Source organism: Arctopsyche grandis, chromosome 1 (assembly GCF_051622035.1).
Source record: "Arctopsyche grandis isolate Sample6627 chromosome 1, ASM5162203v2, whole genome shotgun sequence".
In the NCBI taxonomy this organism is placed as follows: domain Eukaryota; kingdom Metazoa; phylum Arthropoda; class Insecta; order Trichoptera; family Hydropsychidae; genus Arctopsyche; species Arctopsyche grandis.
In genome coordinates, this window is record NC_135355.1 from 17925235 (window position 1) to 17950456 (window position 25222).

Here is a 25222-nt window from a genome sequence, read left to right on the forward strand (position 1 = left end):
TAATAAAAAATTTCATAATTAAAATAACAATTTCATAATGTAAGTAATTCCATTTAGTTTCCATAAGATGAAGAAAAAAAATGGTACTTACTCCTGGCCTTGGAAGAGACATGTAGACTTGCTTTTCCGGTTTACCCTGAGCTAATTCCAATACTTCTTTGGCAACTGATGTTACATCAGACAAAAGCCATTGCCACATATCAGCAAATACTTCTAAGTTTTCTTTGGCGATTTTGCTAGAAGGGTATATGCTTAATGTTTTCGCAGCTGTAACTACTTGAGGACCATATATTCTCAGATTGATTTCGGTAAATTTTGCCGTTACTTGCAACGTCTCCGATAAGGCAATATGTCTTAATAATTTGCATACCTGAGTTTAAATAGTTAATTTAAAAAGAGGAAATTGGTATGTAATCAAATAAATATAAATAAAATAATAAATAAAAATATTATACAAACTTCTAAAATATGATCTATGTGTTCAAGCAAGGCATCTGCATGAGGATTAAGTCTTGCCGGTGATAGGGGATGAGAAAGAGCACGAGCGGCAGCACCAGCAGCAGCTGCAGCAGCACCTAATTCGGCAGCTTGTCCCCTTGTTGCTTCAACTAGACCAGCCCACAGTTCTCTGGCTGCTTCTAATGCACCAGATGCAGCAGCATCAAGTTCGGCTTCCATCTCTGCCATATAATCATCACCTTCGTGCATCGCATCGTCCTGATAAATTAAACAGCAGTACTAAACATAATATAATTACTATAAAATTAATAAACAACCAAAAATTATTGTTTACCATATTAACGGCTACTCGTAGAAGTTGATTTAATTCTAATTTTGTTCTATCGCACAACATAAGAATATTTTGCCTATAATTATGACCCGTATAGGCTGAGTCGGTAAAATCCTGCGTTCTCTCTATGAGTTGGTCAAGAGCTCGTGCTAATGCCTCCCGTTGAACAGGACCAGCATGGGTTGCTCTTGCTCTTGATACTAAATGTCCTAATCGTCTTAGAGCTCCACACACTGTACCTCTTTCACCACCACCACTACCAATACTAATTCCTTCCTCGCAATCCCACACCTGAATATACCAATAACTTTTACAGTCACATATGAATCAATTAGAATCTAAAAATGAAACTGACTGAATAAACAACCTGTGATCTTGGAGATAATGCAGCCTGACAATCTAAAACGCCGTCTTTGACTACATAATGTATGAGATCCATAGCTCTTCGCATTTGACAAAACACAGTATCTCTATTCTCTCTAGCAGACGGACACTCAGGATGCCTCAAACAAGCCTGTAACATAAATGAAAATATTTAGGAGTCCCACAATCTAAATACAATGTTTTAATTGAAATTTATGTTACTTTTGAGGATGTGAGAAGCATCATGGTGGAACGTTCCAATACTTGTCGAGCAGCAGCCATTTGCGCTCTTCGTCTTTCATCTTTCAAATCATTTTGTCTCTCTCCAGTAACGTGTGCCAATTCGACCATTTCTGCTCCAAACACGGAGAAAGCTTTCACAAATTCTGTAAAATTAGTCACAGACTCCAACCTTCCAAGACTGCGAGCAACCTAAAAAAAATAATTTTCTTAATCAACTTCTATTAATATATTTTTCCTTTTTAAATTGATAAGGAAATACTACCTTGTCTTTAGCGAGGAGCAATTGCTTCACAACAACTATATCAGCTAGTAATAATACGCGTGTGACAGAAGCCAGTAGACCTCGGGCTGCTCGAACCATAGCCCCTCGTTCACTGGGATCTGGCTCTGCTCCAACCACTACTGAACTTGCTGCTACACATAATCTCTCAATACTGCCACCTGTAAAATCAATATTTAAAATTAAATCATCAAGATTTAATCAAATTTCAAATCATACATACATAGCTATAGCTTCATATTATGTATATCATAATTTCTATTATAATAAATTAAATGAAAAACTATAAATTAAATATACACATTTATGTATATATGTATATAAAATTAACGCCCCAAAATTACTTACTCCCCTAACTTTATCTTTTTTCGTTGTAAATTATTTATCGATGCTGGAGTTATATTGAAACTCCTACTACCTGCCACATTGACCCATCAAGTTCAATTAATTAATGGGCCATTAAATTAATTAAATCGGTCTGCCACGAAAGACGTTTGTTCAATTAATTCATTTACAAAATGAAAGTCACACTTTGTGCTTACTTAATTATAAAAATTGCACAAGTATTTTAAATTAATTATTGTCGTGTTGGTTCTCGAGTATTACTGGTGAGTAATATGAAAGTATTAATTTGCGTTATATAAAATGTATCGCGTCCCACAAGATTGTGAATAATTTTTTTGTACCATAAACATACATAATATAATACATTTATAGTACTATCTTAAAATCATGTAATAAGTCTCGTGAAAATACACTTTTCGATGATGAAATTTTGGATTCATCTAATTTTTGTTTTGCTTTTCTGAATTACAAATAGGTGCCACATTCTACCTACATATGTATAGGTGCAAGGATTGTATATGTAGAATATGGACTTAATTAACCCAGGATATTAAGTATGAATAAATTTGAGGCAAATAAAATGGAGGCAAATTTTAAACATTGTAACATATGTGAGACTATGATAGCCGAGGAATTCTTTTAAATATTAAATTGAAAAAGCTGGCACATAATGTGTGTGAAGCCATACGTCAATAGTGGGTAAGGGAGGGTCAGCAACGCCATGTGCAGCTGATTTATATCACTCGACTAGGTCGATTAACCCATTGTTCTACAAACTACACATACCATTCATGCATACACGTACATGTCCGGCGAGTGGACTCCGACATATTATAAATATTTTATGGTAAAAATGATCAATAAAGGCATACATTTCAAAAGTTCTGCAAACTATGTACATATAATACATATATAGATTTTCATATCAATGTATGAGTCATTAAAAGTTTTGATAATAAAATAAATAATATATTGAAAAAACGTATGTAACATACATATGTATTAGTGCTTCTAATCCCGAAAGGTTACTTCAGCACCGGGATTGCGGTGCTGGGAATTTCCGATACTGGGATCCCGGTCCTAGCACCGGGATTTCAAATGTAAAAGAAAAAAAAGCTCAATTGCATGTTTTCATATTTCAAAAACGTTCAATTGCATTTTACAAACTCTCCCGATGTTTCACGCAAAAAATACTAAAATACTAATAAATAAAATACTATAAGGGGAGGTACCAAAAATCCGGGAGGTACCAGGTATCCAAAAATACTATAAGGGGAGGTACCATTTCCGGTCAACTTAAAAATTTCAGTAACCAATAATACTAAGTTCCAGTTCGATAGGACGAACAGTGTTCAAAAAATCCCAGACACACACACACACATTTTTTCTAGATCACGAAAACGTGATCAATGGTCGATTCTGAGCTCGAATCAGTTAAAATATGCTTCAAATATCATTGCGGTTGAGCAAAATATCTGCGACACAATACAGGCCGTTCATGCCATTTCGTTGAAACGGCAAGCTGGCGTCGAAACGAGTGGCAAACAAATGGACTATGACTGTCATTGCTCACCCCACCATCGTTCATTATATGATGTTGTTTTATGTTTTTTTTCCATATTATTTATGTAAAAATAATATTTTTAAAGAAATTTCTGCCAGCACCGTAATCCCGGTATTCAGACTAGTTTCAGCACCGGGATTCACGGTACCAGAAAACACCGGGATCCCGGGATCCCGGTGCCCGGTGCCCGGTATCCCGGGATTGGAAGCCTTAATATGTATGTACCTACTGAAATTTTTATATTGAAAGAAATGGAGAATTTAATAATTACCAATTCATGTAATATAAGGGAAATCTGAGAAGGAAATTCACAGCCGAGTCTCGATTGCGAAAGCTTTAATGGTTGACCATTGATTAATATTTCAGATACAGTTGCTATTATAAAGCAATCACGCGACGTCAAAATAAACGTATCGATTCGCTATAAGCTGTGATAACATATTTTTCTGTAACGCAACCAATATTAAACAATGCAAAAGTGAATCAACTACCAATCATAAAATATGAGAATATTTTTATTTTAATATACTTAAATATTTACCTAACATCAGGCGTAGATTGGCTTTAAAGGTTTATTAATTTAATTTAAATATTCTTTGTAACCACTGCAAACAATATGGAAACACAAAAACTTTATGTCTATTGTAGAAATGAGCAGTGCTTTTTTACTTCTTCCTAAAAGCTCGTTGCTACGAACGAGCTTGAAATATCGACGAAGTCCTTGGCACGTAAGCTTTGACCGCGTGTAGTTAGCGCATTAGCCTAATGCAATAGCCATTACGCAGTTAAAGGGTTTAATTGCGTCCCTATCGGTCGTTTCGGTCATTCGCACTAATTTTCTCGATTTTACTCAAATTATAAACCAACCCCCCTAATCCGTCCGGGCCCACTGCCACTAATCGAGATAAACCCAAACGAAAATAGCGTTTAACTACATTTTTTTAAACAATACTGAACCAATTCCACACTTTAATAACAGGTGAATCAGTGTATTCATACATACATATTTAGAATAACTAGAACTACGTAGTGCTAGTGTTAGTTTAGGGCAGTGGTTCCCAAGCTAATTTTGCCCATGGACCCCCTCAAAGCAAAAACCTGACCATGTACCCATAACTGCTTAATATAAAAAAATATATATTTAATTTTGATGTCTTGAATGAGAACTGTGACGTGAAATTAAAATGTAAATAAAACATTTTAGTAAAGGATATTTTAGTATACATAAAGTATTATTTATTGAAATTATAACTTTTGTTTTAAAATACAAAAAGACCCCCTCAGCGGTCACAGGAACCCCTGGGGGTCTACAGAAACCACTTTGGAACCACTGGTTTAGAGGTATCTGAACAGCTGTAAATTACTGCAAAAATTGGTAAAAATGAGAATCTTGATTTTAGCGGTTAAGAATTGAGAAAGTTTTCAAAATTGCACTAAAGATATAAAGTCGATATTTTTGACAAAATATTTTGTCAAAACAATGTCAAAAATGACTAGCGTGGGTTAATTCCATTAGCCAAAACAACATACATAGACAACAACATAATAATGTACATGTACACACCCGCATACAAGCTTTTGAGTGAGTAAGGGACAAGTTTTCAAAAGCCTAATAGCGAAACGACATTCGTGTGCCTCGTCGAAGATTTCAATATGAGAGTAGAGAGCATACACGACTGCGGTGGTTCGAATGGCAGATTGCAAACTGCCTTATCCGACATCAGAAAATTGAAAATGTACGTATTATATTCACCTAATATATGCCACATTAGGGTAAGGTACATATATGCTGCTTATCGTGTATTCTGCCCGTTTGATCTCTCTTGTCCTCGTCTTTCGTATCCTCCACACATTTGGATTATGCGTCCTCATAAATGTTGAACGAAAAGAAAACTCATCTCGGCACGCCCTTACCACATATTCATATGAGAACATTATATACATACGTATTAATATAAACTAAAATATGTGTGGTGCGATTTCACCTTTATTGTTATGAATTGCTATTCGAAAAAAACGGTACCATTTATTGGCCCGGCAAAATAGCCCTATTTCCAAACAAATTAGTTATTTATCACGACATTATATGTGAATGCCCATCTCCAAAACATTTCGCTTTGCAAATAAAAAAAGAGTGCCCCTCTCTAAAATAGCTCGTACGATAGATTTGGCGCTCGCCCGGCAAATCAAACGTGAAATTGGTTGCCAGAAACAAAAATAAAATTTGATAAAAATAAATACCGAACCTAACAACTTAATCTCAAATGAATAGGGCCAATCCTAACTTAGCCTAACCTAACCTAACCCTTAAATAAATAAGTGTTGGCTGCTAAGATATTACGATGTGTTTGGATGGATATTACGATGTGTGGATCATGAGAAGCGGGGCGACGCGCTATCATACAACTGTCAAAAATTATAATTTCACGATAGGGGCCAGTGAAAATGTGGATATGATTTCACTGAACTATACTCAGTGAAAATGTAACTAGGTATGATTTCACCGAAACGTCAAATTTTATTTTTGATACTGACAACCCGTTTGACGTTTGATTTGCCGGGCGAACGCCGATTCTGCTATGTTAATTCGACATAAAATGTCGTTTTGACATTTGCCGTGTAATTTATTTTACATCCATGCCAAAAATTATTATCCCAAAAAAAATTCTCATTGTTTTCCTCTACTCTCAAGGGGCGAGTCAGGCTAAAATTGAACTGTTTACGCGGAGCAGTTCAAAATACGTAATAATGATTCAAATAACCAGATTAAACATGAATAAGCCTTGATTTGGGAAAAAAAGGGTGACAACAGTAGCAGAAGATCGTGTTTTGGAAGCCACTGAATGGCGTCTTCGGAGCTGACTCCTGAAGTTTCTAAAACCCATTAAATAAAAGTTTCTGCAAGGACAGTAAGAAGACGACTCGACAAAGCTGGATTAAAAAAAAAAATCCTTGGCTATCTGAGGCCAACAAGAAAAACTGTCTATTGGGCCAAAATCGTCTGTCTGATCTGAAGAGTCCAACTTTATGGTAATTTCACATATTGTCATTGATTTTATTCATCAAATAACTTGTTTTACGATTTTACGCGAGTGTATTCATTTAGTCACACTTCTGTATATCTTCCTATATTTTAATAAGCCGTTAGACAATGTTATAAACGTATAGACATAAAACATTTTTTGAATAAAAATTATACTAAATTACAATATTGACCGTTGATTTTAAGTATCAGCAATAAAAATATCAGGTCAAAATGTCAGTGATTAAAATTGTATTTAAGGCAGCAATGCAAAATATTTTTTTTAGTATCATCGCCGAGCCACCGATGCGACATTATGAAAATTCGCATTATCAGTAAGTTCAATTAATTTTTAACCGTGTTTAAGTTATTACAATACATTTTTTTAATATTCTCACTTTTCACGTTTTGTATCATAAAATTTATGATTTTAAAAAGTTTTTTTACGGTACCGGTGGAGGCAAATGTAGGTATTTTTGGAATCCTTAAATTACAGGCATATGTACTTACATATATGATATGTAAAACATCATACATCATACATATTATATTTTCTATGAATTGGTTCTTTACTATATTTTTCATAACAATTGTAACAAAACATAATCGAATAAATTAAGTACGTACATATGTACGTAAATATGTACAAATGTACGTGATAATTTAAATATGTATTATTTTTTAAAAACTTATTAATATAAATATTTTTTACTAAATCCTAATCATAATTCTTATAATTTTATTGCTTACATTTTTTGATAAAATTTTGGTGCCCCGTTTTTAAATCTTGAATGTATGTACCTTCAACTACTAATCCGTTGGGAAATTTTCACCTAAAGAAAGTTATTCATTTTCAGGTGTATTACTTTATCTCTGTGCTTTGTCGAATGCATTTCTACTGCCAGATGATCACCAAATAAGATACAGCTACCGGGGTTGTATGACAGCTAGTTCACCCGAATCAAAAAAATTTTCATCCAAATATGAAATATTTGCCAAGATTGTAATAGAAAACGGGAAAAGTGGTGCAATAATATCTCTGCAAGATGTCAAGTACACTCTTTATTCTGGCAAAGGTGATGAAGACAACGAGGACCTCAACAAAGTTGACCTTTCAGAGGAAGCACAGGTCATCTCGCTACCGTTTTTCATCCCACCCAATAATGAGGAAAAGCCCCCAAAGATGCTTATGCATAAGAACGACGAGTCATGGTCCATTAAAATAAAACGATCCATAGCATTATTATTATATGTCGATAAGCATGCATTGGCTGGAAAGGAACGCACGCAAATGGTAGATGAAAATTTTGAATTTGGAGTATGTCCTGTTCGTTACACATTACAAAAAATAGACGAAGAACATACACTGTTACATAAAAACACGGATTCGAATTATTGTAGAAACTTAATTTTCGGCTTAGACTTCAACCAAATTCCGAGCTCTGCTTGCGAATCATCGGTGAGTGATCCAGTATACTATTCGTTTCTAAATAAGTATGTAACGATTGCCAAAAAGAAAATTGGAACTTACGTGAACAGTGTGGAGGCTGAAAACCACTTAACATATACACAATTCGGTAAACATACTGACGGTAATTATATACTCGTCAATCAAACGATTCTTCTCGAATCTATCGATAAAAAAGATACAGAAAATGTGATTAATACGGATAAAGAATTTAGTAACTATGAAATAAACGACTCGAAATCCAGTAATGTAACTCAAAATATTGAATTGATTGTAAAAAGAGTATACAGAATATTGAAGGAAGTAGTCAATCACATCGATACAATGGAGATTCAATTGTCGAAAGTCTCCAACTACAAAGAAAATGTCGCGTCATTAATTAGTGAACTCAAATATTTAGATGAAAGTCATTTGAATGGAATCTATACAAAACTAAAACAGGGGTCAGTCGGAATGCTAGAAATGTTTTTAGAAACGTTACCATCAGTGGGAACAAAAGCATCTACGATGGTAATTCGAAGTCTTATTTTGAATAAAAACATTGGTGACTTGATAGCTAAACGCCTATTAATGAATATGGAACGTGCTTTTAAATATCAAAACAATACTCACAATTTTGTTAAAGAATTTGAAGACTTAACAAATGAAAATGTTAATATATCAGAGCAAATAAAAAACACCGCAACATTGACTTTTGCATCGATGCTTAGAGTTTTTCCAACAATGTATCACGTAGATTCAGTAAGCGAATACGACGTGTATGTAAATAAATATTCTGAAAAATTAATCAAAGCTACGTCATACAAAGATCAATTCTTGTTGATAAACGCGCTGAACAACATGATAACCAATCGTGAATCCATAATTATGAATAAAATCATTGGAGGCCAGAAGCCATACGACAATTTCACTTCACATCTGAGATCTTTGGCTATACTCAGTTTATTTTCATCGACGAAGACTACTTTCAGAGGAAAACCAGCAGACGACTTACTCATGCCAATTCTAATGGACAAAAACGAAGATATCGAATTAAGATTGACTACATTGTATGCGTTAACACGTATGGATATAAACTTACGCAAAATATTTTGGTATTTGCGATCGGAAAAGAACGAAGACCTGCGAAACCTGTATTATACAACACTGGTATCGTTCTCCGAAAGTAGCGTCGAATGTTATAAGAATAAGCTCGAATTCATCAAGTATTTGTTTAAAATAATTCGAAAACCGACAAATAAAAGGATTGGATCTTTCAACTACTTCTTTGACTACGTGAATATTCTGCGAAACTTTGGAGCCGTCACTAATGTGGTGCAATTCGGTGATTTGAATCTGTACAAATTCGAAACTACATTTATACAGTTTTCGACGAATGTTAATAACGCTTTGTTTGACCAAACCGGGTTATATTTTCATTTACGCCGTCACAAAAACCTCGATAAGCACATAAAACTTGATTTCGGCATATTTGCAACACCTTCTGACGAATTGACTATCGAATTCATAATGTTACGTGGCAACAGTGTAATTTTAGCAAACATTTACGGAGCTAATGAACTGTTTATGCTTCTTACGAATTTCAAAGAAGCTATTTCTGAACTGACTTCGTACAGATTGCATCCTGTAGAGAGTAATGAAATTACATTGAATACAGAAATAGGTATACCTATATCGTTTTATATACGCAAATCTACTGCACAGTCTCAAAAATTAAATTATGATGATCATCCACGCTATACGGATCAAATATATCGTGTCAGCCTTGACTTTAGACAATGGGATCACTTGGAGCACGGAATAAAAGTGTATAATCCCATAGCTGATGTTTGGCATGGCATACGACACGTTCAAACTGTAGACACTCATTTGGCATTTGATGCATCTGCGAAAAATACGCATGATATACAAACGTATGGCGTGGATTTGATATTGCCAGATGAAAATACAACGTTAGGATTTCAATCTACCGAATACTCAGAAGTTTACATCGGAAATGATGACTTTAAAGAAGCCCTTCAGAAATCTTGTGCGCAATGTCAGTCGACCAGTATTGTAATGAATGAAGAATTTCCAAGGAAAAATGTAAGTTTTTCTTTTGGTTTCATATAATTAATTATAACACAATAATATTTAAAATCTATTTTTTGAAATATACATATGTATGTATCTATATATGAACCGTTATATGTAAATGAAAGTGGCGGAAGACAATTTCTGTTTGAGTTCACAAATTGGTATCACTTATTTTAATTCGATATTTCCAGAATCTCATAATAGTGGAATAAACGTATTACAGGCCACCAGTTTTTCTTCTTCTTCAATATAAAAACGAGATATTTCTCTAAATGAAGAAAAGTGGACTTATGTCACTTTTGCTATCACGTTTCATATAATATGTACTATATGTATGTATGTAGATAAATGTTTGTTCGTTTTTCCGCTATGAAAATAAAGTTTTCAATTTAAAATCACCAAACTAAGAACGTAAATTATATATATATATATATATATATATATATATATATATATATATATATATATATATATATATATATATATAAATATACATAGATACATATGTACATATATTTAAATATTTTTGTTTCAGTACACAATATGGCACCATGACAACAAGTTTTCTGGATTACTATATCGTTTTGAAATTTTTGATTGTGATGAACAAACGATGCAAACCTATATAATTCAACTTCAAAATTTATTCAAAAATCGTATGTTTTCACCGAAAGATTTATATTTAAATATGCAACAATTCTGGGATTATGTATCTATAACGCCTGGTAGTGAAACTTGTGGTATAGGATTACGAATTGAACGTAGTGAAACCTATCCAACGACACACATAAATATTAAATTGGAGATGGAAAGATTTGATAACGATTCAATTGAAACAGCTTCATTAGGAAGTGCTGATTTAAAGGTAAGCTTTAAATGTATGCACGGAAACAACACTAGGAGCTCATTTGATTTTAATATGACGAGTTATAAAAAAACATTCAGCGATTTTGATATTAACATGAGTCTGAAAGATACCACTCCCGAAGTAAGTCCGCAAAATCACATCTGTATGCACTTCAGTAAACATTTGAAAGCTGAAGTTTTAACGGCAAAACTGGAAATCATGTCAAGAAATGAGAGTACCGAATGCGACTATACGATGTTGCAAATGGACATGAAGGGAAAATTATCCAAAGAACAACAAGAATATCCCCAAATAGAAAGTAAACTTTATGAAGAGTGTGCGGATGATTCTATGTATTTATTTGATATTTGCTTATCGAAAGTGACAGCATTACGCGAATACGAGTTCGATTTCAACTTTACAAACGTCCCAAAATATTATCATAAGTTATGGTGGTACGTGACAGACTACATGAGGACTTCACATGTGGATGCGTTTTTCAGAACAAATCAAACTGAATATGAAATCGAGTCGGGGACTATGAAAATGATGCTAAAATATCCGTTGGCCTCTAACGAAGTGGACGTATCGGTGATGACACAATCCGAGAGTTTTGATTACCGAGGATTGCCACTTGACGATAAGTATTGGCCGTATTTGTTTCAACCTTATAGTGTCTACACTTTCAATAACATTAATTTGAATAATTATTGTGAAATTGGAATAAGTCAATTTCAACACATGTTGAATAATAGTAGGAGCTCATACAATTTGCCTGATAAATGGGTGCTGATATTAGGTACATGCAAAAACGATACTTGCGAATGGGGAATATACGCCAAGAAAGTTTATGGAACAGATGATTCGGTGGTCAGTTACTCTTTATAATTTAGTTTATCTACGTATGTATATTAATAAAGTTGCATTCACATAACAACGAAATAACTTTTTACAGGCTCTTCGCGTCGTAGTGGAAGAGGAGACAATGGTTTTACATAAAGAGAATGACATTCAGATACACCTCAACGAGAAACACATAGAAACTTCACAAAAGGTTCAATACTATTATACAAATAGGACAACATTTAAAATTCTGAAAAACAATCAAATAGCCATTATTCATTTAAAAAGAATTCCTATAAATATTGTGTTTGATGGATGCACTGTAAAATTATCAGTTTTACTTCCTAAGTGTGACGGTTTATGTTGCGATATTCTAAATATTTAATTTCTGATATTTATAAAATAATATTTTACCATAAATGTTATGATACAGATAAACTTGAATTAATATAAATATAATTTCATGACAAATTTACACGTGATATATTAAGATAATTACAATATATTTATTTCATATATCGCTTACGATTATTATTCAACTGAATTTTTTAATTACAGTAAAAACACAACAAATGTAGATAATTGCAAGCAAAATGCAATTATTAAGTATCTATTGTTTTATGTTAATAAATATGAAAAAATTGGTAAATAATGTAGGCTTAATCAACTTTCCTATTTTTTTACGATTCGACTAAAACTTTTATTGATCCATTACTTTTAAATCAAATCCATTGACAATGATAATGAAAATTGTTTATTTTTTAAGGTAAAGTATAAGTTATCTGTTTACAAAAATACACATATACACAATAAAAGAAATTTTACATTATAAAACATAATTTTTGTCGTTCCACTGATAAGACATATGTACATATATGTATTGCAATGCTAATTAAACTAAATCGTTGTATTCTAACCATTAAAATGGTTGCAAAAAGGAAATTTCTAAGAAACAGTTCAAAAGTTCATCGATTAGCTCTTCTATATAAATGTATAACGATCATAAGATATGTTTATATTGCCGTTGAATACGATATATAAAATACCACTGCAATGAAAGCGCAAATTGGTAAGGTTACAATAATCATTTCACGTGTATAAATAGCATAATATTTTATTTATATATGCATATTATACATATGGTATATCATGTCGCAGGTATATTTTTAACATTCACATCACTATCAGCTGCATTTCTTTTCCCTGTTGAAAACAATTGGATATACAGCTACCGTGGCACTGTCACGATCGGTACAACTGAACCAGCCGTTTTTACTTCGAAATATGAAGTTTTCGCTGATATCCACGTAGCGAAACTGAATAATGGGACACTGCTGCAGCTGAAATATGTCACTTACACTCTCTACAACGGCGAAGGACATGGAGACGATGCTGTTTCAAAGAAAATCCACGTTCCACCTGAAGCTCAAGTTGTCAACTTGCCGTTTGTTCTTCACAAGTATGACGACGAAAGAGAACCTGGAATTTCGATCGATAGCAAAGATCAAGTATGGTCAGCAAATATAAAAAAAGCGATAGCTTTTTTGTTCAATGTTGACAAGGCTGTGTTGAAATCCATTGCGATGAAGGAAACTGTCGTTCGTGAAAAAGAGAATTCTGGATTCGGAGAATGTGGCGCTGCGTACGAGTATGCGCCCCGTGAAAAAGGACACATTTCATTTTTGAAGAGAATTTTCAATTACCGATGTAACGGTATCATATGGGAATTCGATTATAGTTTCATTCCGATCTCAAATTGTGCTGAATTCGACGCACCACGAATTTTTTCCATAATCAGACACTATGATGTAATTGATGACGCTGATAATCCATATATCAATACAGTGTATTCCGAGAACCATTTACGGCTTCCAGGATTTGGTGAATTGGACGCTAATTACTATGCATTTGTGAACCAAACGATAAAACTGAAATCATTGAAATCCGCAGAAGGACCGAAAATCGATTTTGAAAATATGAAATATAAAAAATTACACTTTGATAGATATTTACCGTCGGAGCTAAAAAGTGACCCAGATGATTTATTTGAAATGGAGAGTAACAAATTTCAGACCAATGTATCTGTTAAAGAGAAAGTAGTAAATCTTACGAGATCTATTTTAAATCGCATAAAAAATTTAAAAGTACAAAAATCAAATGTCTCAACTGATGAAGACGAAAATTTAATAGTTCTTATAAAAGAATTGCAACGCTTAAATTTTTTCACTTTAAGTGCATTGTTTGAGGAATTTAAAAATGATAAGGAAGAATTGGAATTTTTTTTAAAAGCCGTTTCGATGACTGGAACATTTTCCTCTCTAAAATTAATTCAAGAAACTCCGATTAGGCGACATTTCAATAATAATTTAGACCTTCAATTATTGTCGGAGTTTCCGCGTCATTTTAAAAAGTCACAATCATCGAAAATTGTGAAATGGTTAGAATAAAAGATTACTCCTAAATATATCAAGAAAATGAACCCATTATACATGTTTACATATGCTGCATTGGTTAAATCTCCACCAATTCAATTTTTGGAGGAAGAAACACTAAACAATGATTACAGTAAATATGTAAATCTGTTTTTTGGAAACATACATAATATTACAAATTATAATTATACATTACATAATTTAGTCGCTTTGAGCAACATGCAAATTAAAACTGTAACGAAATTATTGAAAAAAATTGTCAAAAATGAAGAAAAATCTCAAAACTTGACCCCTCGACTGAGAACATTAGCTATGTTAAGTCTTCAAGAACACATTTGCGCGCGCCCAAATGATGTGGATAAATTCTTCATCCCATTATTTACTGACGTCAATGAGGATATTGAAGTACGATCGATGGCTCTGTATACATTGTTATTCCACGGGTCTCCTGGAGTTCACATTAAATTATTGTGGTATATTTCCACGGAAAAAGAAGATGATATTCGCCATTTGTACTATTCAACTCTGGTAGGTATGTCGGAGAGTACCAACAAATGCTATAATCAAAGAACACAAGCGGCGAAGCATTTTTTTGAATATGCATAAAAACAGAAAATTGATAGCAAGTTCAAGTCTTCTTCATATCTAGTCGATTATCTGGATAAATTGAATAAGTTTGGTTATAGTATAAGAGCAGTACAATACGGGGATTTGAATCGTCACAACTTCACCACGTTCTACATAAAATTTGCATGGAAAAGGGGTAAATACGAGTATGACGAATATTCAGTTTACTTGAGTATACGCTCTACGAGTAAAATTCACATGCCAATAAATCTCCAAACTATTTTTCATATCGATTATTTAGAAATTGATCCAGAGCAATTCGATGATGTGACTTTAGATATTATGATAAAACGAAACAACGCCATAGTCTTCGCTGAAACACTAAAACTGATTGATATAATGTCTATGATTGGATTTTTAGACATAAAGAATATCTTTCCACTCTACGACAATATTTTGATGTGGCAATCTTTTGATTTTGCTCTAACCGTCGTCACGGACATGGGAGTTCCTATTTCAGCATTTATGCAGAATCCAACGTTAATAATGTCGAGGTTCAATGAACGATTTCATCATCGTTATTACGGTATCTTCAACACATGGAATAGAAAAGAAACAGGATTGAAAGTCTACAACCCTATTGCAGATATTTGGCACGGGATAAAACGGGTGAATACAATCCACTCACATTTTCAACCTAATATAACGTTGAAAAAAAGTAATACATATTATAAATTGACATCGTACCATTCTGAAGAAGATAATTCTGCGATGGGATTTAAGTCAACTGTTCACACTGAGGTATTTGCAGACGGCGACAACAAAGAAGTACAAAAATCTTGTCAAACATGTAAAAATAAAAATATAGTAACTACGAGCAATACAAAAGTAAATGTCTATTTTTATCAAATGTCTCGAAATATTATATAAATTGTGAACAATAAATTTAACATTAAAATCTTGTTACAGTATACGCTGTGGCTGGGAGATGATGAAAACACTGGTTTGACATACAATTTAGAAATTTTCAACTGCGAAAAATACGTACTATTGTCACATGTCGATCGTTTTAAACGTATTTTTTGGAAAACCGAAAATAAAAATTCAGGAGGGTATTCAATTAATCAGGTCTTATTAACGGCACAATACGTTTGGGACTATGTATCACTAGTCTAGTATCACTCGTTTGGGACTATGACTATAAATCATCAACTCGACGTTTTCGTTGGCCGTTCTTATAATCGTGATTTTTTAATCCAACTTTCTTGGAACACTTTCGATAAAAAAGAAAAGAGACCTACTTTATTATTCAACATGTCGAGATATTTAAACGATAGTGGTATTTTTGGTGTGTTGCAAATATCGATGGGTCAGCATAGACTTAATGATTTTACACCTAATAGTCAATTTGATGTACTTATGATTGGGTATTCATTACCAGACCAACTGCAGAGCAATGAAGTAGAGCATAAAGTGTACGAAATGTGTTTGGAAAACCAAAGAAACGATTTAGATATTTGTAAAGCTAAAGTGACCAGTTTTGGATCGTATAAATTTGATGTGAACTACGAAAATATTACAAAAATAGACAAGAGGCTATGGAAAAATTTTGTCGATTATATGATACGTTTATACCCGGGAAAATTCGCGAGAAATGCCCATGATGAAATTTTGACACAGAAAGGAAATGCAAAGATATATTTGAATTATCCATTAGATTCAGAAAGTGTCGACATATCAATTACGACTTCAGAAGAAAGCATCCATTTTAAAAACCTGCAGTTCAAAGATAGTTTCTTGCCGATCTGTAGACCATTCAGTCCTTTCACCTACGACACCATAGAACTGACAATGTATTGTGAATTTGGGGTTGATTATCTTAAGGGCGTCAAAGGAATCGAATCAGAAATATTTGATGTATCTCATAATTGGACGACAATGTACAAAATAAAAAATAATTTCGATTGTGAAATAAGCGCAAAAAGAATAGAAAATACAAAAGACCAAATGGTAAGATATTTCTTTTAAAATTAAACTTAATTATTTATACCCTTTTTTAATTAAAAACTTTGATTCCAGGCACTTTCTATGAAGATGCATGGTGAAGTATTGGATATAAAGATTAACAAAGATATTTCTATATATCTTAATGATAAACCTTTAATTACATAAACTAATTTGAATTACTATAATACTTTGTGGACCAATATAAAAATTTTAAAAAATGAACGCATAGTAATTGTACATTTAAAAAACACATTAATCAATGCAGAATTTAGAGGAAATTCAGCAAAACTATCATTACCAGTTGATAAATTTAATGGAGCTTGTTTTAGATGAGTTGTTGTGAATTTATAAATATTTCTATCCACCAATATATTTCATGGTACATACATATATGTATGTATGTACATAGAGTATATGAACGTTATTTTATTTGGTAATGTATTTTTATATACATATGTACATATGTAATGTCAGTTCGTGTGTATGGTGCTCATTGTTCGAATGAATATCTTACCTCTTCTGGGGTACCTCGGGCTCAAAATTAGTGCCGTTATTGCTTTTGATTTTCATTTCGAGTTCGAGATTCTTCCTATATGTCGATGACCTCTCACTTTTCAGTAGTATTTTTTAATATTTCGGACTCTACTAGCTTGTAAAATGATTTGAATTCGTTTTGGAATTGGGCATCCGACAAAATGCCTTTCAACATTAATAAATGTCATTTGCTATCATTTTTCTATTCTTCCGCCCCTAGTTTGTAATTAATCTGGAAGGGAATATTCTAGTAATTTTTATCTTCAAAAATGATCTTGGCATTATGTTTGAAAGTAGATGGAAGTTTTTTGCTCATAATTCAAACGTTTACTGTAAACCATCAAAGATGCTGAGATTTGTTATACGTAATGCTCATCATTTCAAAAGTATGAGGGCTTTACGTATTCTTTATACTTGTATAGCCCGTAGCATCTTGGAATCTTTATTGTACAGCATAATAGAGAAAAATTGTCGAATACCTATTAAAAGTTACTTATTGATCGAGTGTAATGTACATACATATTGATTGATTACTTGCACCTCCGGACGAAATTTATGCAGTTAATATCAGTTGCTTATCTATTGTCATTTTTTTTATATATTTTTAGGTGGTATTTAATGACATTGACTTATTTTATTGTTAGTACACAACATAATAGGATAAAAAAGCCCAAAGAACTATTAAAAGTGACTTATTTGTTAAATGTATGGTACATTTTTAGTCCATTCTCAAAGACTTCAGAGTATGTGTCTATAATAGTCCCCTGTCCAAACAATGTTTTTTATTTTAGGTTAAACCAATGAGTGAGAGGTGACTACGAGATTGTTAAAATACAAAACTGTTCAAAGTGATTGTTAAAATACACGCTGGGCTTTTTTGGTCCTTCGGACGAAATTTATGGAGTTACATACATACATATGTAGATAGAGTGTGTCACACCCGGTAATTTCTTAGTCGCTCAAATTTTCATACATTTGGTCTGGTCTGGTTGAAGCTATGTCCTGGGACGTGTGTAATGAAATTGAATATTTATAATATAATATTGATTCTTCACAAGGTATAAAATTGACCAACAAAATATTGATCAAAATGTATAAAAATAGCATTAATTTATGTATAAGTCATGTGAGATGATCGAAACATATGTATGTAGTCGTATTATATGTAATATACATAACAATATGTAAATTAAACTAAGTTGAACATCCTTATTCAACTGTCACTTTGACAGTTGGTTATAAATATAACACGCTGCCGAGTTCACGATTTCGGCAAAGAATTTGCTTAATCCGTGAACTGGGCGACGCACAAAGTGGTATTTGGCCTGAAAACCTGGGCAAATTTTTTTTTACGTTTTTTCCCAGAAAATAGCTTTCTGTAATATTATGTATAAAATATATTATGAGCATTTATAAGAATTTTAAATAGGGTTTGAGCTATTTTACTAACCTCTTCTTAGTTCAGAATCGATTTTTCCTATTATGCTGTACATTAACATTAGAATAATATATTTACTAAAAGAAATAAAATAAAATTGTAAAATAGAAAACGATCAGTAGGTCAGTAGCTATTAAAATAGATATAACATGCATTGTGAACATAATTTAGTAATAATAAAAAGCATTTAAAAATCAATCAAAAATATTTTCTTTTTCTTTTAATTATTATTTTACTGCTTACATTTCTATATACATATGTATGTATGTCAAACCGCATGTGTGTATCGTCTTTGCCGCCTCCCCCCAAGTATTTTAAATACATAAATAAAATTAATACCGAAAACAACAAGGCATTCGGTGCCTCGCGAAGTTTTCAAGTTGTGAAAAAAGCTAGCAACAGTGTATGTATTTGTATTTAAGCCAAATCTTTAATATGTACGGTAGCAAAGAAGAGAAAATACATATACATACATATGTAGATACGCATGAGATTAGAATGGAGTACATTTGAGCGAATGAATACCGTTTTCAAATATAAGGCAATCTAAATATACACAATTGTACCAATTTTAAATAATAAAACTGATAAAAATTGTTATTGTCATTCTATTGATAAAAATATGTATTTATTGCAATGCTAATTAAACGAAATAATTGTTTAAATTATTGTTAGTAGAAAAAAGAGAGTTATCATTAAAAATTTATATATATTATATAACGGTAAAAAATATAAATAAATAAGTAATTGAGATTATGTATTTATGACCCACGTTGATTTTTTTAGTTCAAAAGTTCATCGATTAGCTCTTTTATATAAATGGACAACATACAAAAGATATGGTATATATAATAATGTTGCCGTTCACAACGACATATTAAATACTACTGCGATGAAAGCGCAAATTGGTAAGGTTACAATAATCATTTCACGTGTATAAATAACATAATATTTTATTTATATATGCATATTATACATATGGTATATCATGTCGCAGGTATATTTTTAACATTCACATCACTATCAGCTGCATTTCTTTTCCCTGTTGAAAACAATTGGATATACAGCTACCGTGGCACTGTCACGATCGGTACAACTGAACCAGCCGTTTTTACTTCGAAATATGAAGTTTTCGCTGATATCCACGTAGCGAAACTGAATAATGGGACACTGCTGCAGCTGAAAGATGTCACTTACACTCTCTACAACGGCGAAGGACATGGAGACGATGCTGTTTCAAAGAAAATCCACGTTCCCCCTGAAGCTCAAGTTGTCAACTTGCCGTTTGTTCTTCACAAGTATGACGACGAAAGAGAACCTGGAATTTCGATCGATAGCAAAGATCAAGTATGGTCAGCAAATATAAAAAAAGCGATAGCTTTATTGTTCAATGTTGACAAGGCTGTGTTGAAATCCATTGCGATGAAGGAAACTGTCGTTCGTGAAAAAGAGAATTCTGGATTCGGAGAATGTGGCGCTGCGTACGAGTATGCGCCCAGTGAAAAAGGACACATTTCATTTTTGAAGAGAATTTTCAATTACCGATGTAACGGTGTCATATGGGAATTCGATTATAGTTTCATTCCGATCTCAAATTGTGCTGAATTCGACGCACCACGAATTTTTTCCATAATCAGACACTATGATATAATTGATGATGCTGATAATCCATATATCAATACAGTGTATTCCGAGAACCATTTACAGTTTCCAGGATTTGGTGAATTGGACGCGAATTACTTTGCATTTGTGAACCAAACGATAAAACTAAAATCATTGAAATCCGCAGAAGGACCGAAAATCGATTTTGAAAATATGAAATATAAAAAATTACACTTTGATAGATATTTGCCGTACGAGCTAAAAAGTGAACCAGATGATTTAATTGAAATGGACCTTTCCAAATTTCAGACCAATGTATCTGTTAAAGAGAAAGTAGTAAATCTTACGAGATCTATTTTAAATCGCATAAAAAATTTAAAAGTCCAAAAATCAAATGTCTCAACTGATGAAGAGGAAAATTTAATAGTTCTCATAAAAGAATTGAAACTTTTAAATTATTACACTTTACACGACATTTCTGAGGAGTTTAAAAATGATGAAAATGAATTAGAATTTTTTTTAAAAGCCGTTTCGATGACTGGTACATTTTCTTCTCTAAAATTAATTGGAGAGGCTATGGATAGGCAACAAAGCGATGGTGATTTAAAGTTTCGATTATTGTTGGAGTTTTCGCGCCATTTGAAAAAATCACAATCATCGAAAATTGTCGAACAGATAGGAAAAGACTTTGAATATTTCAAGCACAGTAACCCATTTTACATGTATATATATGCTGCGATGGTTAAATCTCCACCATTTCAATTTTTGGAGGAAGAAACAGGAAAAAATGATTTCAGTAAATATGTAAATCTGTTTTTTGGAAACATACATAATATTACGAATTATAATTATACATTATATAATTTGGCCGCTTTGGGCAACATGAAAATAAAAAATGTAACGATATTATTGAAAAAAATTGTCGAAAATGACGAAAAATCTCAAAACTTGACTCCTCGGCTAAGAGCATTGGCAATGTTAAGTCTACAAGAACACATTCGCGCGCGCCCAAATGATGTGGACGAATTCTTCATGCCACTATTTACAGATGTGAATGAAGATATCGAAGTGCGATTGATGGCTCTATATACATTGTTATTCTACGGATCTCCTGGAGTTCACATGAAATTATTGTGGTATATTCAAATGGAAAAAGACAACGACGTTCGCCGTTTGTACTATTCAACTTTGGGGAGTATGTCGGAGAGTACGAACGAGTGTTATAGTCAAAGAACACAATTTTTAAAACAAATTTTCAAACATGCAAATAGACAGCAACGACATAAAATGGACAGCAACGTCAAGTCGTCTTCATACCTATTGGATTATCTGGATAAATTGAATAAGTTTGGATTTGGCATAAGAGCAGTACAATACGGGGATTTGAATCGTCACAACTTCACCACGTTCTACATAAAATTTGCATGGAAAAGGGGTGAATACGAGTATGACCAATATTCAGTTTATTTAAGTATACGCTCTACAAAGAAAAGCTACATCCCGAATATACACTATATATTTTTTACAAATGATTATTTACAACTTAATCGAGAGAAGATCGATGGTGTGACTTTTGAAATTGCGATAAAACGAAACAATGTCATAGTCTATGCTGTAACAGCAACACCAATGAATATAATGTATGCGATCGGATTTTCCGATACAATTTCTGGATTCCCACTTTACGATATGTCCCAATCTTTTGGTTTTGATATAACTGTCGTCACAGACATGGGATTTCCAATTTCTGCATTTATGCAAAACCCATCGCTGTTAATGTCGAAGTATAGGTATATTAAGGAAAAACCCCGACCCAATATCCGTTTTTATTTAGACAGTATATTCAACACATGGAGTAGAAAAGAAACAGGATTAAAAGTCTACAATCCTATTGCAGATATCTGGCACGGGGTAAAACGGGTGAATACAATCCACTCACATTTTAAACCTAACATAACACTGACAATAAAAAGTAATACAGATTATAAATTGACATCGTACTATTCTGAAGAAGATAATTCTGCAATGGGTCTTAAGTCAACTGTTCACACTGAGGTATTTGCAGACGGCGACAACAAAGAAGTACAAAAATCTTGTCAAACATGTAAAAATAAAAATATAGTAACTACGAGCAATGCAAAAGAAAATGTAAGTGTCTATTTTTATCAAATGTCTCGAAATATTATATAAATTGTGAACAATAAATTTAACATTAAAATCTTGTTATAGTATACGCTGTGGCTGGGAGATGATGAAAACACTGGTTTGACATACAATTTAGAAATTTTCAACTGCGAAAAATACGTACTATTGTCACATGTCGATCATTTTAAACGTATTTTTTGGAAAACCGAAAATAAAAATTCAGGAGGGTATTCAATTAATCAGGTCTTATTAACGGCACAATACGTTTGGGACTATGTATCGATCTTACCCGGTAAAGGATCCTGTGGAATAATCATGACAGCAGAACTAAATGAAAGATATTCGGTGACACGTTTTGAATCTAGTATTGTGAATATAGTTCCAAATGAACAAGAAAAGGTTAATGCTTTGACCTTTAATCTCATGCACAGTACATTTGACAAAGAAAACACAAATTTATTAAAACATCAACTCGACTTTCTCGTTGGATATTCTAAAAATAGTGATATTCAAGTCCAATTTTCCTGGAATACCTTTGCCAAAGAAGAGAATAGGCCTACTTTATTATTCAACATGTCGAGATATTTAAACGATAGTGGAGTATTTGGTGAGATGCAAATAACGGCGGGTCAACAGGGCTTAACTGATTTTTCACCGACGTCTCAATTTACTGTTCATATTATTGGGGAATCCTCACCAGAACATATAAAAAGCAATGAAATAGAGGATAAATTGTACGAAATGTGTTTAAACAACCTAAAAAACGATTTAGATATTTGTATAGCCCAAGTGACTAGTTTTCGATCGTATACATTTGACGTGAATTATGAAAATATTACAAAAACAGATAATAAGCTTTGGACAGATTTTATGGATTATATGATACGTTTATATCCGGAAAAATTCACAAGAATTTCTCATGATGAAATGTTGACACAGGAGGGAAATGCAAGGATATTTTTGAATTATCCATTAAAATCAGAAAGTGTGGACGTATCAATTACGACTTCAAAAGAAAGCATCGCTTTTAAAAATCTGCAGTTAAAAGATAGTTTCTTGCCAATCTGTAAACCATTCAGTTTCTTCACCTATGACACGGTAGAATTAAAAATGTATTGTGAATTTGGAATTGATTATCTTAAGGGCGTCAAAGGACTCGGAGCAGAAGCTTTTTATGTACCTTATGATTGGACATCAATGTACAAAATAAAAAATAATTTCGATTGTGAAATAAGCGCAAAAAGAATAGAATATACAAAAGACCAAATGGTAATATATTTGTTTTAAAATATAACAAAATTATTTTTACTGCTATTAATTTTTAAATTAACCAACTTTCATTCCAGGCACTTTCTATTAAGATCCATGATGAAATATTGGAGATAAAAATGAACAAAAATATTTCCATACAAATCAATGATAAACCTTTAATTATTGCAACTAACTTGAATTACTACAGTACTTTGTGGACCAATATTAAAATTTTAAAAGATGAAGGCATAGTAATCATACATTTAAAAAACACATCAATCAATGCAGAGTTCAGAGGAAATTCGGCAAAACTATCATTACCATTGGATAGATTTAATGGGACATGTCTTAGATGAGTTGTTGTGAATTTGTAAATATTTTTATCCACAATATATATCACTGTATACATATGTTCATACATACATATGTATGTAAGAGTATAAGAAAGTTATTTTATTTTTTAATGAGAGTTTTATACAAATGTGTATTTGCATGATTGAATATTCTAAATAGTAACGTTTCATGAAAAAATATTGGCACAAATTTCAGCCATCGACGATTTTATGAGAATAAGAAAAAGCTCGATACGTGTGAAAATTTCCACAACTGAATAAGAAATGACGTGAGAAATTGCTGAGAGAAGAAACTTTTACATATCTAAGCCCACCATTCTTTATTTTTTCCAAATTCTCCACCTCCCATCTTTACTAAGAATGTTATCTTATATTATACTAGCTGTATTACCCGGCTTCGCTCGGTATTTAATATAAACCGCTTAAACGTGACTAATCTAATAGTAAACATTTTATTAAATTTATTTGAATAGTTTTATTTTATATAAATTTATTTAAATAGTTTTATTTTATATAAATTTATTTGAATACTCATTTGTTTTTTTTATTAAATTGACTGTCACGAACAAACAAATATGTATATAGTAAGTCTCTTTCAAAATTATATGTATACAAGATTCCGGCGCCTGCGCCCACTGCGGCTGCGCTCCCTATGGCTTTGCCCCCTAGAGCTCCGTTCCCGGAGGCTTCGCCCCCAGCGCCAACTACGCCCTCGGCGCCTTTGCCCCCGGGGATTTCGAATCCTTTGAATCGAAAAAAATCGAATCGGCGCCTATGAATCGAAAAAAAAATCAAACGTCGTCTACGAACGAACCAACCAACCAATATTAGATTTATACTGAAATATAATCCAACCATTAAATAACCAAAAATGTTGAACGGAAAATTTTGAACACAGTTCTGTAATTGAAAAAGAAATACCTTCCAGAATTTCCAAACCATACAAAATGAAAAGAAATTAAAGTAAATTAAAACAAAGTATACACAATACTCATATACACACATTAACAATCCAAAGTTATAATAATTGTATTCTGTGTTATTTTTTAAAA

General features: G+C 32.6%; 4 protein-coding genes across 4 annotated transcripts in view; 3 read left to right on the forward strand and 1 right to left on the reverse strand.

The window, feature by feature from the left end:
* alpha-Catr (alpha-catenin related) overlaps positions 1-25222 on the reverse strand; it is a 102153-nt gene that overhangs the window by 1637 nt on the left and 75294 nt on the right. The window contains exons 4-9 of the mRNA XM_077438415.1: positions 1659-1837; positions 1376-1585; positions 1158-1304; positions 794-1081; positions 460-717; positions 92-370 (exon numbers count right to left, since the gene is read on the reverse strand). Coding sequence (XP_077294541.1) covers positions 92-370; positions 460-717; positions 794-1081; positions 1158-1304; positions 1376-1585; positions 1659-1837 — 1361 coding nt within the window. The remainder of the gene's footprint in view (positions 1-91; positions 371-459; positions 718-793; positions 1082-1157; positions 1305-1375; positions 1586-1658; positions 1838-25222) is intronic.
* On the forward strand, positions 6899-12671 carry LOC143911222 (uncharacterized). Its single transcript, XM_077430020.1, has 5 exons — positions 6899-6942; positions 7465-10160; positions 10687-11868; positions 11954-12052; positions 12400-12671. Exons 1-5 carry the CDS (start codon positions 6924-6926, stop codon positions 12400-12402), a joined length of 3999 nt encoding a protein of 1332 aa, XP_077286146.1. The 5' UTR covers positions 6899-6923; the 3' UTR covers positions 12403-12671.
* Positions 12833-19008, forward strand: LOC143911228 (uncharacterized). The gene is made up of 4 exons (XM_077430035.1): positions 12833-12910; positions 13000-15734; positions 15810-16850; positions 16920-19008. Exons 1-2 carry the CDS (start codon positions 12895-12897, stop codon positions 14286-14288), a joined length of 1305 nt encoding a protein of 434 aa, XP_077286161.1. The 5' UTR covers positions 12833-12894; the 3' UTR covers positions 14289-15734; positions 15810-16850; positions 16920-19008.
* LOC143911216 (uncharacterized) lies at positions 19651-24633 on the forward strand. Its single transcript, XM_077430008.1, has 4 exons — positions 19651-19727; positions 19817-22569; positions 22651-23835; positions 23913-24633. The coding sequence occupies exons 1-4, from the start codon at positions 19712-19714 to the stop codon at positions 24171-24173; spliced, it is 4215 nt and encodes a 1404-aa protein (XP_077286134.1). The 5' UTR covers positions 19651-19711; the 3' UTR covers positions 24174-24633.

Coding starts and splice junctions, on each gene's coding strand:
- LOC143911216 (XM_077430008.1), top strand. Junction 22,570..22,650: donor CGAGCAATGCAAAAGAAAAT/GTAAGTGTCTAT, acceptor ATCTTGTTATAG/TATACGCTGTGGCTGGGAGA. Junction 23,836..23,912: donor AATATACAAAAGACCAAATG/GTAATATATTTG, acceptor CTTTCATTCCAG/GCACTTTCTATTAAGATCCA.
- LOC143911222 (XM_077430020.1), top strand. Junction 10,161..10,686: donor AAGAATTTCCAAGGAAAAAT/GTAAGTTTTTCT, acceptor TTTTTGTTTCAG/TACACAATATGGCACCATGA. Junction 11,869..11,953: donor ATGGAACAGATGATTCGGTG/GTCAGTTACTCT, acceptor AACTTTTTACAG/GCTCTTCGCGTCGTAGTGGA.